This window comes from Garra rufa, chromosome 1 (assembly GCF_049309525.1).
Source record: "Garra rufa chromosome 1, GarRuf1.0, whole genome shotgun sequence".
NCBI classification, from domain to species: domain Eukaryota; kingdom Metazoa; phylum Chordata; class Actinopteri; order Cypriniformes; family Cyprinidae; genus Garra; species Garra rufa.
This window is the reverse complement of record NC_133361.1, coordinates 9,031,093-9,048,958: the sequence shown is the minus strand read 5'-3', so window position 1 is coordinate 9,048,958 and position 17,866 is coordinate 9,031,093. Positions and strand designations below refer to the sequence as shown.

General features: G+C 35.0%; 1 protein-coding gene across 1 annotated transcript in view; it reads right to left on the bottom strand.

Moving 5' to 3' along the window:
- Positions 1-17,866, bottom strand: part of LOC141343239 (uncharacterized) — a 65,087-nt gene that overhangs the window by 27,711 nt on the left and 19,510 nt on the right. Inside the window, exons 6-8 of the mRNA XM_073847867.1 lie at positions 16,393-16,536; positions 14,781-15,024; positions 1,325-1,627 (exon numbers count right to left, since the gene is read on the bottom strand). Coding sequence (XP_073703968.1) covers positions 1,325-1,627; positions 14,781-15,024; positions 16,393-16,536 — 691 coding nt within the window. The remainder of the gene's footprint in view (positions 1-1,324; positions 1,628-14,780; positions 15,025-16,392; positions 16,537-17,866) is intronic.

Genomic DNA, 17,866 nt, shown 5'->3' with positions numbered 1-17,866 from the left:
TGACTTTTGTTGCATTAGCTATGTGAGTACAAAAAAAAATCAGTGACATGATTCGGATATGTTAAAGGGTCAAAAAAAAAATAGTCACACTTGGCTCCTTCGCGGTCAAAAATGACCGACATAGGAAATGAATGGGAAATACGAAAAAATGTGATAATTCAGATAATCTTTTGGTAATACAAGCTACAAATGAGCAACTGTGCAGAAAAGAAGTGTTCAGCAAGCAAGGACTGACACTCTAAAATAACAAAAGTACAGAACTGACACACACACGCACACACACGCGCACACACACACACACACACAGACACACACACAGACACACAGAAATAAGCAGAAAAATGCAAAACCTGATATTTATCCAATCAAAAAAAATATCTAAACCTTGCCAAAATTTATCTTTTAGAATGTCTGAATATATTTCTAAATGCAAAGCCTAATAAAATGAAGAAACAGTAAAAAGAAAAAAAACAATAGGAATCCCAAAGCCCCTGTATATATGTATATAGGGAGATACAGGAGTTTACATGGCATTACACAAGTTTTTATTTTTTATGCCACTAGATGGTGCAATTTTCACTTTAAAAAAATGGATTTTAAATGCTTTTACTCTATTTTAATGTGAAATGTTGTATTTATTGAAAAATAATAAATACATAATTAATTAAAAAATATAATATAAAATATAATTCTACTGGGAAAAAAGTGCTCATTAAAACTGTATAAATATTGCATAGATTCATAAAAAATGCTCAAAATTCTAAATAATAATTACAAAATATTATTGAACAAAAATATATTTAATTGATTTTCCTGAAGAAAAAAAAAAGTTACTTTTTAAGGCTTTGGTCACTTTTGACCGCGAGGGAGCCAAGTGTGACCCCTTAATGAGGAGGCCCAGAGGGTTAATAGTGTTACAGTCTCTTCTTCAACTTGTCGGACAAGAACAATTGGAAACAAATCTACTTTCCTTCATGAAACAGTAAGTAAACTCCAACTAAACTCCAACTAAGATGATATGAAACTCATAAGAAAGCACAATAATATCATTTATATGACGAAGCAAAAATTACACACAAGAATAAAACCATTTGACATTAATCTTTGGGGAGGAACTCCATCTTTGAGTTGATCTGAATCTTAGATGAAGTTTAAATTAATTCACTGGTAAAACTTTAGATAAAGTTTCTTTGTCATGTCGCTTGTTAGGTCTGGTTAGGACAGATTTATCAAAATGATATTTGATTGCTTGATGCATTATTGTGTCACATTTGGTGAGGATGTGGCATCAGACCTGAAAGTGCTGGATCTGAAGATGATCTACTTACTGTGATTGTTTTCTGTATGTCTGTCTAGAGAAGATGAAGAGCTGAAACTCTTCCCACATTCAGTGCAGTGATACGGTTTCTCTCCAGTGTGAATCCTCTCATGTCTTTTCAGATATCTTGACTGATTGAATCTCTTGTCACAGTGTGAACACTTGTAAGGTTTTTCTCCACTGTGGGTCCTCTCGTGTTTTTTTAGGCTTCCTGACTGATTGAATCTCTTGTCACAGTGTGAACACTTGAAAGGTTTCTCTCCAGAGTGAATCCTTTCATGCAGTTTTAAACTGCTCGCTGTAGTAAAAGTGTTTTCACACTCAAAGCACATGTACTCTCTCACACCAGTGTGTGTTTTCTGATGATTTTTCAAATTATCTAGACGTGAGAAACTCTTTCCACACAAATGACATGGATATGGTTTCTCTTTTGTATGAACTCTCATGTGTGCTGCAAGTTGTCTTTTTAGGGCAAAACTTTTCCCGCACTTATCACATGTGTACGGTTTCTCTCCAGTGTGGATGCTCTCATGTGTTTTCAGAGTTGAGGACCAACTGAATCTCTTGTCACAGTGTGAACACTGATAAGGTTTCTCTCCAGTGTGGATGTTCATGTGACGCTCAAGACTTGATTTGCTTGAGACACTCTTTCCACACTGAGTGCAGGTGAATGATTTCTTGGCTCTTCTTTTCTTTAAATCTTTCTGTTTGATTTGAGAGCAACTCAAAGGTTTTTCTCCAGGTTTGACGTGACTTTTCTCCTCAACTTCCCCCAGTTCTTCTATCTCGTCAATTTCTTCAGTCAACTCTAAAATGAAAGTAAAAATGTTTCATTTTTAGTTAAAAAAAAAAACAATAAAACAGACAAATGTGGACATAAATTGAACCATGATCAATATCAATATAAAGCAGATAATTGTTATACAATATTTTGATGCATTATAATAAATTGCATGTTCCCTAAATTGTTCAATAAAATGAGGTACATTGATCTTCAAATTATTATTTTTAAAACATTATGGGCAAAAATCCGAAATAATCCTCTATAGGAAGAACTGTTACATATGTTTTATTCACTATTTGTATATAATGCATAGATTAAAACTTCATCGATCACATAAAACACATCAAGCATATAAAAGACATGAAGACATATACTACGGTTTCTCTAATAGCAATACTAATAAGCTGATTGTCTCTTAAAGGCTATCTTTTCTGTGTGCCCTCTATAGACCATTTTAAGCGCTATTCGGCGGCTTAAGGAAGTGACGTCTTTGATCCCAGGAAGTTTCCGGTTAATGATCCAGCGCATTCAAAACAACGGCGAGAAGCGCTTTATTAACAGTGGGATTGCGGTCATATATATATATATACATTCCTCCTGCTTAAATGTGTAATTTAAAATTTGATTATTGTCGTTCGGTGGTTGGATGCTTTATCTGGGTCGGAACTAACATTATGAGACGCGTTTTACAGTAGATTTCCGAGAAACGTACCCGAGTTGCGGCAGTGAAGAAGAAGGCTGGATAATAACAACAAGCAACTCTAGGATATACAGCGCACATTTTGATTCAGGCAAGTAAATGTCGTTTTTAATTAATCTAATTATATGTATATCTTTACGTTAACTCTTCAAGTATGATGCCGTATTAATTAAAGTAGCATTGTGTCATTGCTGACATATGCAGCTTGCATTTTGATTGTGTAACGTTAGTGAAAAAAGGCAAGTTTTTTATTTCTGTTTTATTGCTAAGTGCTATAAGTTCATATTAGTCGTCTAGTTATCTTGTCAGTTGACAAATGCAGTGAGTAACATGAAAGTAAACTTGAACGTTGTGTAACAGTTAACCGCTGTAGTTTACAAAAGATAATGTTAATGGTGAATATTTCTTCCATCACATAAGCTTTGGTAATGTTAATTCCAACACATACTGACGTATTAAGCAATAGTAGCATTATTTTATTTTTTTATGTTGTGCATTATATTAAATAATTGTTTTTCTACTTTTATCCTTAGGAGAGCCATCATCTGTAGACACTCAAGGACAGCTGATCATCCTCCAGTGACAAAACATATGACCATATCAACACCCAGATGTGTTTGAGAACTTGAGTGTAGTATTCACTAATTCAGTGTAGTACTTAAAGCGACAGATGGCCAGGCCAGATACAGACTGCTGCTTTTGACATTTGTTCCCCCTTTGTACTCCATTTCAGTTCAAATGTCATTTCATTTGTTGAAGCATTTTATGTTCATACAAATATTCACATATCAAAACACTGAAAATGAATTGAAGTGAGAGAATGTTCTTTTATTATATACAGTACTGGGCTGCGTTTCCCAAAAGCATCGTAAGCCTAAGAAGTTCGTAAAAATGATCGTACGACTGATCTTAATATTACGGTCTGTTTCCCAAAAACATCGTAACTTAAGTAGCACTTGAAAATCTTCGTAGATCTACGAGTGCTCTGGAGTAATCGTAAAGCCTTAAGTGCATCGTAAGGAGACAGAGTTATGAGGGCACCTGCTGGACAACCGGCAAATTGCACCTAAAATTTACTTCTATTTATTTTTCATTTTATTTGTACGTATATTTTTATTCATTTCTATTTTCTACTCATTACACAATTCAATATATAAATAATAACGAATAAAGAAATAAAATAAAAATGACAAAATAAATGTTAGAATGAAAAAAAAAAGTTTTTCAGGCTGTGATAATTTTCACGTCACACACTGATTGTCATACAGTATATTTCACTAATTGCAGAAGGCCCCACTTGAAGAAACTGAATCACTGATTTTAGAAATTGCATTAATTACCTCTTCCCTGAAATTATTCTCTTGTTAGGTTCATAATGGTCAAAGGTTGTCCTTTTATAAATGTACTGTATATGGAGAGTACATTTATATAAAACAGTGCTGATAAAGAATGTGCACATTAAACATTTTTCTACACCTACTGTATATGGATAGGCTAACAGATAGGCCATAATGCTATATTGCCACGCACACCCTCAAGACTCAAGCTGAGGTAAAATATATACCCCTCTTTTCACAGACAAGGCTTAAGCCTATTCAGACTAAAATGAGCTTTTTCAACTGAAGGACACTTGCACTGACTGATCTTAAAATATATCAGTCCCTTTGTTTCATCTCAAGATGGACCCCAGTAAAGTTTTTTTCTAAGGCACATTTATAAAAAAAACTTAAATCTAATTGAACTAGATTTCAAGATGGTAAGTGTCTGTCAATAGAAGGTGAACCTGATTGCTCTTGCGGACATGATGTTTTTGTAGCTCCACCTCCATTAAAATAATATTTGAAAAATGTATTTTCTTAGTTTTTACATATATTAAATGTAGCTTATTTATTTATTTATTTATTTTGATGTGAAAAAAGCAATAGTTGATAAAGAAATTGATAAATAATTCTACTTAAATAATTAAGCTTTCATAAAAATATCGAAAATGATGCTGATGTCATTTCCGGCAAGGACTGTTAGAATTTGTTTTATGCCAGATTGGAGCAAGACAGTGTTTTTTACAGTACGACATTTCCAGTTAATTTATGTTTTTAAACTTGCTCAAGAAGAAATTACAGGACTTTTTATGTTATTCGAGTTGAATACACATTCACACAAGTAGAAGAAGAATCGAAAATCAAAAATTATATGGATTGCTATAACAGCATGTGCAACAATGAGGAGCCATTCTACAGTGTGACGTTTCAGCACTTGACCAACGGATAGCGACTCCTAAGTAGCACTTAAAGCAGGGCTACGTGCAATTGTGTTAAGTGCATTTTTGGGAAACACACGTGAAACAATAACGAACGTTCGCAAAATGATTCGTAGAAAACACTCTTAAGTGCTAAGATCAATCGTTATCGGGAAACGCAGCCCTGGTCAAAAGTTTGGACAAAGTATTTTTTATGTTTTTGAAAGAAGTATTTTATGTTCATTAACATGATTAATAATTTAAATGTTTTTTATTATACAAAATGTGTTATGAAAAGCTGGATTAGCATCAGCCTTTACATTACACCAGTATTCAGTTTCACATGATATATATATATATATATATATATATATATATATATATATATATATATAATGTGTGGGTGTGTCCAGTAAATACGTGCATAAAAACATATGAATGCTGTATGTAGTGTGTTTGTGCGGGCATTTATTAATCTGCAGATAAACAGGTTTATGCAAAACACGGTAGACAGCATTAAATTGCGTTGATCTTGTTTATTTGTGATCACATGATGACTCGGAGCATTTATACCGTCTTCTTGCACTGTTCCACAGCAAAAAACACGACCAAACTGCACACATTTTGAAATGAATTCAATACGTAATAATAGCATCGAGCGCTTAGTTTAATAGCGTTGTATTGAAACAATATGTATTTTGAAAAGTAATGTACTAATGAAAACAAATATATACAGACTGACCACGCAATGCAAGTGAATTAATCACGAATAGATCTCCGGATATCTTAGGAACAAAACATGAAGCAAGTTGCACTGTCTTTCTTCAGACTGATGGCATCCATTGTACAAATAAATGCTCACAACATTTCCGTTCTCATCCATGTGAAATGCTTTTAACAACCTCCCGTGTACACGGATTCATTTTTTAGATAATGAGCAACTTTTTTTTTACCCTAACTAAGACTATTTTGAAAGAATGTGCTTGTATTGACAGATCGGAGAAATAGCGCTGCCGGACATGCGCAATAGGTTCCAAAGCGCTTGTTATTGTTTACGTCCTTGAAATGGCATATAGAGATACGGGGTGAGTTTGGGATGTCAGATGTGGGGACAGGATGTGAGGAGGGTTATAGGGGTCAAGCTGGACGGATCCTGTGCCCTGTCGGCTCAAAAATGTGTCTGTGTAAATATGACCCCATTTGACATTTTAGTTGAGAATTATGTCAGGAGAAGACTGGACGTTTGTTTCTTAAGAGGGGGAGTTTCTTCTCTCCTGGTAATTGCATTAAGTTTTAACAGTTTGATCCCCTGAGGCATAAGGCACAATTCTCAACAAAAGCAGCCCAGACAAATTGGCATCTGGTGATCGTCATGTGATGGCCATGGATCAATTTTATGGCTGGTAAACAGAGTCTCCTTGATTCTCTGGAATGTGGTAATTTCTGCAGTTTGGTGCTCTGTTCGACCGAGATCCTACAGTTCAGATGAGAAGACTTTATCATATCTGGTTTTTGGGTTTTAACTTTAAGTTCCCCTAAATTTTTTATAATTAATAATTATGTGCAAAATTCAAATGCTTTTCAGCTCAAACAAGTAGCAATGTTTTGTTACACTTGTTTAATCTTATATGCAACAGAAATGGAGACTTTTATTAGTTAAATAAATAGTTGTGGCGAACAAAATGCTCTGCCTTATTGTTTGATGCTATATTATTGCAGAGCTCTACTGAATTCTACATTTCCTTAAAATCATCTTGAAGCTTTATAACATCAGCATTTAATAAAGAAAGAAAAATAAACACCAACCTTTTTGTTCTTCAGTATCTTCAGTGTGTTTGATTCTGCAGGGTTCTGGATCTCTCATCTTCTCTCTGTCCTCTTTAATAAAGCCAGTCTTTGCAGATTTCAGCTCTTCCTGATGCTCTGATGCTCGTCTGCTCTTGTAAACTGATGGGAATATTCAAATTTCTTGGTGAATTGCTGTGGGCGGGGCTTCATTGATGATGCGATCATTGTGGGAGGAGCTTCACTGAAGGTGAATTGCAAAAAAAATCACTAGCTGAGATTGTTTTCACAGCACAACATTTCTAGTAATTTTGCCACTTAAAGCTCAGTTCATTGAAGACATCAGCATAATAAATGAGGTGAGAACAGGAACTATTGACATATTGAAATATTGAAATGAAGAGTCTTTTCAGCAGCTGTTAATATTGATGAGCCTCAGACTACCAACACTCATTTACTAGACATTCAGGATCATCAGCAGATCATCACACTTTATTCTTCATAGTGTTTGCTGCTACAATCTGTTTGAGTCGGGATATAGGCTAAAAAACAATTTCTCACAATATAAATAAAACATAAATAATACAAGAACAAACACTTAAGTAAATAACTTTAGTTGAATTTCCCCTTTTTGTAATCTAAAAGTGCACTTTTCCACTGTTTTTGTTTTACTATCAAATAGTACTTGCAGTTTGCTGTTTACATCACCTTGTTCAGTAACATTGTAAACAATATGTGAGATGATTTGTGCAGCACACAGCTTTAGTGCAAACGCACCCACACACACACACACACACACCTACCCTACACCTAAACCTAGCCCTCACAGGAGACACTTTTACACACACTTTTACTTCCACAAAAAAACTCATTGTGCATGATTTATAAGCCCGTTTCCTCAAGGGGACCTGAGAAATGTCTCCACAAGGTCAAAATGTACTTGTATTCCTATCCTTGTGGGGACATTTGGGCCCCATAACGTGATGAATACCAGGTACACACACACACACACACACACGTTGGGTTTACATGTTTTATGGGGACATTCCATAGGCGTAATAGTTTTCGTACTGTACAAACCGTATTTTCTATCACCCTACACCTACCCTACACATAAACCTAGCCCTAAATAAATAGCATAACCCAAAAAAAGAAACAAAAGGTAAAACAGTCTTTTCTAATTTAGTAGTAGTTTAATTCAGCAAATCCTGGGCTGGATGATTAGTTAATAATGGTTAGATTAAATCCTAAATCTTTTTTTCTGTAGTAACCCTTTTTTTTTTCTACACAAGAAAAATAACAACTTTGTTGTTCTCAAGGCAAAGCAAATAGTCCCCATAATGGACTTCTATGGGGGGCGATCACTTTATATGCTGAATAAGAGCTCGTTCTTTTGAGAGCAGCAAGTGTTTATTATAAGTGAAATTTAACAGAAGTTTGGTTTTCCCTGGTCGCTGTTGAGGTAGGTTAAACCACGTTAAGCAGTTTCCTTATAATGGGCTTCTATGGGGGAGAAAACGCTTAACGTGATATTATTCACTTTATCTGTGGAATAAGGGCTCGTTCTTTTGACAGTAGTTAGTAGTTAGTAGTTTGTTCCAAGTAAGGTTTGACAGAAACTTGGGGTTTCCTGGTCGTTTTTTACATACGTTAAGCGTTTTCCCGTTTATCCATAACTTTCAAGGTAAGTAACGTAGCTAACATTAGAGAGCAATCAGGCTAACAAATTACTAGTGTGTGCACTTACACCGAGGACTAGGGTTATAAGGTTATGTATGTATGTACAGTATAGAGGACATGTACAACGTTATTAAAGAAATATAGTCGTGGTCGTGATGTTACAAACAATCTTGTGTCGTCTCTATTGTTTAACTGGTTACCGGCATACTGTGGCGGAAATAGGTTTACACAGTGTTAGTTAAAAAATTCATAAGGGGTGTTTCTGTATGCTTATGTGAAACATCTTGGAATGTAAGGGAGAGGTAACTGAGAAACTCCATGATCAGATTCCTCTGAGAGAGGGCTTCAGCAGCTTCTGGGGGGCACCGGAGAGACGGGGCCTAGGCACAAGAGGGTGACCCTAAGGGTCATGGGAAGCCTAGGAGATAGGCTTAGGATGTCCAGGAGAGGAGATGTATGGAGATGTGTTTTTACTTGTGTATCTTATGTGAAAAAGACCAGCTGCCTCTTCCGTGTGACCTGAGTGTGCAAGAGGTATAAAGCGGAGGCGAAAACCCTCCCTCCTTGTCACACTCTGTTGATCTTCTTTGCAAAGAATAAACCTTTATTAACTTTACTTAAGTCTTGTCTTTATTACCGAGGTCTCAAGGGAAATTTCTGTAACAACAGCAATTGCGTATTTCCGGTGCAAAATACGGAAGTTGTGAGAAAGGTCTATTGATGATCTTTTGAATTAGAACCGCATTAAAGGCATGTTTCATTTTTTTCCTTCTCTCTTTTAAAGTTATGGGTCAAACAGAAAATGACTGGGTTTGATTGACCAACGTAACATTGCTGAGCAAAACCCCATAAAATTTGCGGATACCATAGCCGCGCACTTGGAGGCGGAGCAACGGAACAGAACGGAAGATAGAAGATCAGAAGATCAGAAGATTGAGAAGGAGAGGACGGTGACTTTGTCAGGTATGAATCTCTCATAATTCTTTACCATCCTGTTAAACGAGGTTTGTTTTGTGTTTTTATGATGTTTGTAAATAACTCTCACTTTAGTATGGTGTTTTGTCATTGTCTATACTGAATGTCTCTACTCTTCTACAGAATGAAACCATCTCAACACGGAGAGCTTGCATCCTCAGAGCACTTTCTGTGTATCTTAATGAAGACTATGGAAACTTCATGAAGGAGTATGCAGTAAGTGTTCTCAGGCCGTTTTTTGTGAATTTTTAAAGTCCCCCCTTCACTAGATGATACAAAACAGGGCTCATATATGGTCAGTACAAGACAGTACTGAAACTGTGATGATACCAGCATTTCCGGGAATTTTGACCATTGTTGAGCAGATTCACAAACACCGCTGATTGGCCATAGTGTTCATGTGCTCGACAGATCGCTGTGATTGGCTACAATGATCATTGCCTCACACATGTTCACCTTACGTATTAAAAGTTTATAATTGTAACATAACATTACTACCTAAAATGTGATCGTGACAAATTTGAATGAGTTCGATGTACTTAGAAATATTTTGTCAACTTAACCAGAATTTCTTTTGTTCATTCAACTATATTGTTACTTGTAGAAACTATTTAACATGCTTGCGTGGAACCACTTGACACTATTTTTTTTATGTAAGTCCAACAAATCATGTTTTTGAGTGTTTCATATAGGCTGCAATTTATTGTGGGTTACAAGCACACAAACATGCAGTGTTACGCCGGTTTCACACTGCACGCGTAAGCAGAGCGTAAGCAGGGCGTGCGCAGCACGTAAGCAGAGCAGAAGCGGCGCGCATCCATTTTCCTTTCACACTGGAAGCGTTTGTCGCGCGCAGCTGAACTGCAGCTTGTGTACTTCCAATATAGACAAGTATTGTTCATTCAGTCACGCATTTCAGGTGTTCTCCAAGAACTGTCTGTCATGTGCTTTGATTTGTGATATGTTGTAGTTTTAAGTAGCAAATTAGAAACGCTAAAATATTGAATATATTTTTAGACAAAGATCGTCTTAATGATTACCAGTTAGGTTTATGATAATTATAGCAACAGTTTTTCAATAACAAAAAGAATATGTAAAATTATGGTATTTTGGTATTTGTTTTACATTTGTTGCCATGACATGGTTAGATTCATATGATATTTTCATATTTTTTTATGGTGGTTGTCCAACTTTGAGATAATCACCACGTTTATAATGAAACCATTATATTTAAAAACATGTTAAAACATATCATATAAAAATATAATTTGTTGGTACCACTGTAAATCTATATTAAATAATTATAGGATCTCCTTCAGTACTTTCAGAATCTTCTCTTTTAAAAATGATTTTATTTCTGTATTTTAAATGTTTTACATTAACATTTTAATGGCAGTAGTATGTTTATTTACTCGTGTTTAATATCAAAACAAGCAGAAAATAGTACAAACTTTGCTTACGTGATTGTTTTGAACAAGTAGGCTAATTTATAGACATTATTTACAAACAAATGCATTATTTTTGCTGGTGAGCCTTTTAAACCGTGATTGTGATACATGTGATACATGATTTTATGGTGAAATTGTTATTTGTCGTGCGAATCAGGTCAGATTTGATCAAGATCGATGCACTGTGGCTTTAATCCAGCGTAAGCGTCGCAGCAAAAATAGACTAGGCGCCAAAACGATCGCGGCACTGCGCTGCCGCGCCGTCCCTGCGTGCAGTGTGAATGCTCTAATCTGTTAACATGGGCGCCGAAAAAAATACGCGCTGCTTACGCCCTGCTTACGCGTGCAGTGTGAAACCACTCTAAAAAAGTAAAATTACAAAGTTATTAATCAACAGAATAAAATAAGATCATACAGGACAAAGTGAAATTTCGTTACAATAACCAATAAGATTCTACGAATCAATAAAAGATTGTACAGGACAAAGTGAAATAACATTAAATAAAACACTGTCCAATAGGATTCTAAAATCAAATAAAATCCTACAGGACAAAGTGAAATTCCATTAAAATAGTTCAGAGTGTCCTAAAGAATTCTACGAATCAAATAAAATCCTACAGAATAAACTAATTAAATTACATCAAAATAAATCGTAATGTCCAATAGGATTCTAAGAACCAAATAAAATCCTACAGGTGTTACGTTGAGACGTAAGTGCTCTATGCATAGCTCTGGTTCTTGCATGCTCTCTCTCTCTCTCTCTCTCTCTCTCTCTCTCTCTCTCTCTCTCTCTCTCTCTCTGTCTTTCTCCCAGGTGGCCCCGCCCTGATTGAACGTGCCGGTACGTGCCCCGTGGTTGGGTGAACCAGGAACTGCGCGTCTTTTAAAAATGAGGCGACGCCGAGCTGGAGTGTGGGCTGTTGGGTTGTGGCTAGAGGGTATACAGCTCAGACCGGAAACTAACAATGAAATTAATTGTTCTACCTATTAGATTGTGTTTTATTAACGTCTACACCTACCCCAACCCTAAACTTAGCCCTTACTATAATACAAAAAAGTATTATTGTTGTACAGTGTGACAAAAATAACGTTAGACTGATGTGCGCATGCCCAGTAGCCATAGCTGTATCCCTTCTAGACTTTACCGGCTGTTGTTGGTGTTGCTATTTGGAAGTTTGTGTTGTACGAAAAAGTTGAAACGTTGTATAATTACATCTGTGTAAATATTGTGAATATATTGAATATATATTGTTTTTGTCATTTTACGCACCTAGTGTTTCCGTTGTACAGTTTTCCTCCGATTGTTTTTTCTTTCTTTTAACGTGGCTGTGTGTTTTTGCCCGTTATTGTAAATATTGTAAATACACCTTTTCGCACGGAAGCTGTAGGGGTTTTTTCTTATGTAAAATTCGTTTTCTCCTGTTTTTCAGGGAGTTAGTTCGGTCCCCGTATTTTTGTTTGACTTTTTCTTTTAGGGTATTAAGTTTCTTTGGGAAAAGTTAGTTTCATTCTTTTGTTTGTTATTTTGGCCTTGGCCCAATCCTGAAGTTTGCCAGCTTCCTATTTTTGGTATATATAAAAAAAAAGAAGAAAAAAAAAAAAAGAAAAAAAGAACGAAAGACCAAAAAGTTCGGTGTGAAGACTATTATTTATGTTACTCCTAGACCCTAGACCTGGGACGTAACACAGGACAAAGTGAAATTCCATTAGAACTAATCCGAATGTCCAAAAGGATTCTAAGAACCCGGTAAGATCCTAAAGGATAAACTGAAATTCCAATAGGATTTTTTGACAAGGGTATGTACAGATAAAAACTATTAACATAAAACATCTTTAAATAAAAAGCACCACAAAGCAATATTTAAGTTCAGCGTCACTTTTGATTAATATTTCGCTATATTATTATTTATGCCTGGTTGTTTCACATCTCCGTTTCAGTAGCCTATGTATAAAACAAAGAAAGAAAGAGACACTTGAGATCGATTCGTCTCACAGATCTCAAACTTGTTTTAACTTGACATGCAACTGTTCTCACTAAGACATGGAAACAATCGCACAGACGATCGCATAAAAGAACTCAGAATCGTTGAAATTAGTAATTCATATTTTCCTTACACTTACACTCTGCTGCTGCATTAATGTTTATTTCAGTAGGAAGACGCCAGAAAAGATGCACAAGTAGCTGAACCCAATGAAATCAATACAGAAACTAGTCTGTAAAATGTTGCTTAAACAAACTGCTGAACTATGTTTCAAGTAAAGTTAAATTCATTAGCAAAACCAAATAAAAAACTGTGAGACATGTCTACACTGAATTCTTCTTCATTTCTTGGTTCATTTTTTGGGTCATTTTATTTATATTTTTTAATTTCTATTGTTCAACGTTGCAAAAACACGCTGTAAAATATGGTTTAATATAGAACTTTATTCGATATATATATTTGTTTGGTGTGGTGAATATCTGTTTCTAGGATCATAAAAAGTGTGCACCCCTATAAAAACGAATGTCCCTTCACCCAATGAACATTTTCTGCTCTCCTTGTCCTCAGAAGACTCTGCTGTCGGTTATTATTGGCGTCCCACTAAACAAACACACACTGATGATGACACTCGCACATATGAAGAGTGTTTTCTCCAGCATGTTCGCCAAGAGAAGTGAAGGTAAACCGGAAACAAGACAATATATGTCCTTCTAAAGAAATATTTACGCAGATTTCCTTCCGTTCTGTGACAGATGATGAAAGTGAAACTATTGTTGAAAGTGTTACTATTGTTCATAGTTATTAATTACTCACATTACTGAGCTATTATTTAATGTTGCACCTCACAGCTTTGAATTACAAACATTAACAAATTATTCAAAATCAAATATGATACCTGTATTTTGAGATTTCATCATGTAGATGTAATTACATCTAAACAAGAAGGAGTAAGACAAAACAGGCTCATATTCATGACAACACCCTGCATCTGTTTCCTGAATACATCTAAAGTGGAATTAATAATTTTATCAATGAAGAGCACTATTGAAATCAATTATCAGTCTGCTTTAAAAGTGTTACAGTCTCTTCTTCAGCTTTTCAAACAAGAACAGTTGGAAAAAAAATCTACTTTCCTTCATGAAAAGTAAGTAAACTCCAACTAAACTCCAACTAAGATGATATGAAACTCATAAGAAAGCACAATAATATCATTTATATGACGAAGCAAAAATTATACACAAGAATAAAACCATTTGACATTAATCTTTGGGGATGAACTCAATCTTTGAGTTGATCTGAATCTCAGATGAAGCTGAAATTAATTCTCTGTGAAAACTTTAGATAATGTTTCTTTGTCATGTCTCTTGTACTGAATGGTTATGACAGATTTATCAAAATGATATTTTATTGCTTGATGCATTATTGTGTCACATTTGGTGAGGATGAGCATCAGACCTGAAAGTGCTGGATCGGAAGATGATCTACTTGCTGTGAATGTTTTTCGTATGTCTGTGTAGAGAAGATGAAGAGCTGAAACTCTTCCCACATTCAGTGCAGTGATGCGGTTTCTCTCCAGTGTGAAACCTCTCATGTGTTTTCAGATATCCTGACTGATTGAATCTCTTGTCACAGTGTGAACACTTGTAAGGTTTCTCTCCAGAGTGAATAATCCCATGCAGTTTTAAACTGCTCGCTGTAGTAAAAGTCTTCTCACACTCAAAGCACATGTAGTCTCTCACACCAGTGTGTATTTTCTGATGCCCTTTCAAATATTTCAGACATGAGAAACTCTTTTCACACAAATGACATGAATGTGGTTTCTCTTTTGTATGAACTCTCAGGTGTGCTGCAAGTTGTCTTTTTAGGGCAAATCTTTTCCCGCACTGATCACATGTGTACGGTTTCTCTGCAGTGTGGATCCTCTCGTGTGATTTCAGAGTTGATGACTGACTGAATCTCTTCTCACAGTGTGAACACTGATAAGGTTTCTCTCCAGTGTGGATGTTCATGTGATCCTCAAGGTGTGATGATCGTGCAAAACTCTTCCCGCACTGATTGCATGTGAACGGTTTCTCTCCAGTATGAACTCTCATGTGACGCTCAAGACTTGGTTTGCCTGAAACACTCGTTCCACACTGAGTGCAGGTGAAAGATTTCTTGGCCCTTCTTTTCTTTAAATATTTCTGTTTGATTTGTGAGCTACTCAAAGGTTTTTCTCCAGGTTTGACATTACTTTTCTCTTCAACTTCCCTCAGTTCTTCTTTCTCATCAATTTTTTCAGTCAACTCTAAGTAAAAGTAAAAATGGTTCATTTTCAGTAACTTGTAAAAAAAACAAAAAAACAGACAATTGTGGACATAAAATGAACCGTGATATAACAAAATAAAGTAGATGATTGTTATACGGTATTTTAATGCATTATAATAAATTGCATGTTCCCTAAATTTTTCCATAAAATGAAGTACATTGATCTTCAAATTATTATTTTTAAAACATTATGGGCAAACATCCTAAATAATACTCTATAGGAGGAACAGTTAAATATTTTTTCAACTATAAACTTTTTTCACTATAAATTCACTACAAAAGTTTATTTATAGAAAGTGTACCAGGGCTTCAGACTAAAATGTGTTAGCAGTTCTAGAGATGGTGGCACCAGAAGCAGGTTTGGTAATCATAAAATTACTATGGTTTTGCATTAAAAAATTGTTGTTACTAATAATATTACACACTTATTTCAATACAAGCCACTGTGTGCCATTATTCTTCTATTATCCAGAACTGACTGGCACTCTTGATGTGATTCAGTCGCAAATTAAAGAAAATGTATTTTGTGACTTTTCTTACATCATAAACATTGCAAAATATTGACAAAATTAGATTTATTGATTATTGGTGTACTGTAGTTAGCATTCTGGTTTTCTACATCAGATTTTTCTATTTCACGTTAAAGGAGTGGAATTCTGGATCGATCTTGGACTTCATAACAACAATAGTAATTATTATTATTTCTTGTGTAATTATTAACCTTCTTGTTTGATGATTGAGCGGCCTACAAACTCCATCAAGAGTGTTGAAGCTGAAACAGCAAACTATTTTCTTCAGTAAACCTGACTTCGACTGATTGAATCTCTGACTCCTTGATTTTATGGATTTTGTTCATCGTATCTGGTTTTTGGGTTCCACTGTAAGTTCCCCTATAATTTGTATAACAAATAAGTCTGTGCAGAATTTAAATGCTTTTTAGCTAAAACGAGTAGCATGGTTTTGTTACACTTTTAGCTCATCTTATATGCAATAGAAATGGAAGCTTTTATCAGTAAAAAAAATGTTGTCCTAGCAAAAAAAAAAAAAAGAAAAAAAAATGCTCTGCCGTATTTGATGCTTCAGCTATGTTATTGCAGAGCTCTACTGGTTTCCTGAAAATCAGCTTGAAGCTTTACCATCAGCACTATTAATAAAGAAAAAATAAATAAACACCAACCTGTTTGTACTTCAGTTTCTTCAGTCAGTTTGATTCTGCAGGGCTCTGGATCTCTCATCTTCTCTCTGTTCTCTTTAATAAACTCAGTCTTTGCAGATTTCAGCACTTCCTGATGCTCTGATGCTCGTCTGCTCTTGTAAACTTCTGCGAATATTCCAGCAATTGTTGGTGAATTACTGTGGGCGGAGCTTCGCTGATGATGCGATCATTGTGGGAGGAGCTTCACTGAAGGTGAATTGCAAAAAATCTCATACTGAGATTGTTTTCACAGCACAACATCTCTTGTAATTTGCCACTTAAAGCTCATTTCATTGAAGACATCAGCATAATAAATGAGGTGAGAACAGGACCTATTGACATGAAATAAAGAATCTTTTCAGCAGCTGTTAATATTGATGAGCCTCAGACTATCAACACTCATTTACAAGACTTTCAGGATCATTAGCAGATCATCACGCTTTATTCTTCATAGTGTTTGCTGCTAAATCATAAACAATTTCTCACAATATGTATAAAACAAAATAAAACAAAAAACAAACACAAAAGTAAATATGAATGTCTGATCTAATTAGTTTGGTTTTATAACAACTAAATTCATCGCAATGAAGTAATTCGATCATTAACATGTTCAAGTATTGTATGTACAGATAAAAACAATGATCATAAAACATCTTTCAATAAAGAGCACCACAAAGCAATATTTAAGTTAGTTCAGCGTCACATTTGATAACTTCGCTATATTATAATTTATGTCTGGTTGTTTCACGTCTCCGTTTCCTGTATTTATAAAAAATAAAAAAAAAAGAAAGAAAAAGAAACTTGACATCGATTGACATGCAACTGTTCTCACTAAAACATGGAAACAATCGCATAGACGAACGCAAAAAAGCGCACAAAATCATCGAAATTAGTAATTCATATTTTTTTCTCAGACTGTTGTGGCTGCTGCTGAATTAATGTTTATTACAGTAGGAAGATGCCAGAAAAGATGCACAAGTAGCTGAACCAAATGAAATCAATACAGAAATTAAAATGGAAAATGTTTGTAAATGTTTGTAATTTAAGTTTTTCTTTAAATTCGTTGTGGTTATGTTGTTTATAACGAATGCCATTATTATTTGTGATTTATTTTATAATTTGTACAATTTTGTAGCTTCTTGTATTTTCAGATTTTGATTATCTGTCTAAATAGGCTTCCATAAAATGTAAAACATTTGTTGACAACAACTACAACTTTTATTGTTATTTTAAATGTAAAACATTGTCATGAATTCGTTCATTGGTTTATTGTTATAGGCCTATATAGATCGCAGAAGATAGTTTTAGCGAAGTATATAGTATAACATAATAGTGATGTATAGATAAATAGCCTTTGTGATAACTTAAAAAAATTATCCATTTGCTCAACTGCACATACAATCCTAGCAGACATGTCTGTGATCAGCTATTGTTCAACGCTGCAAAAACACGCTGT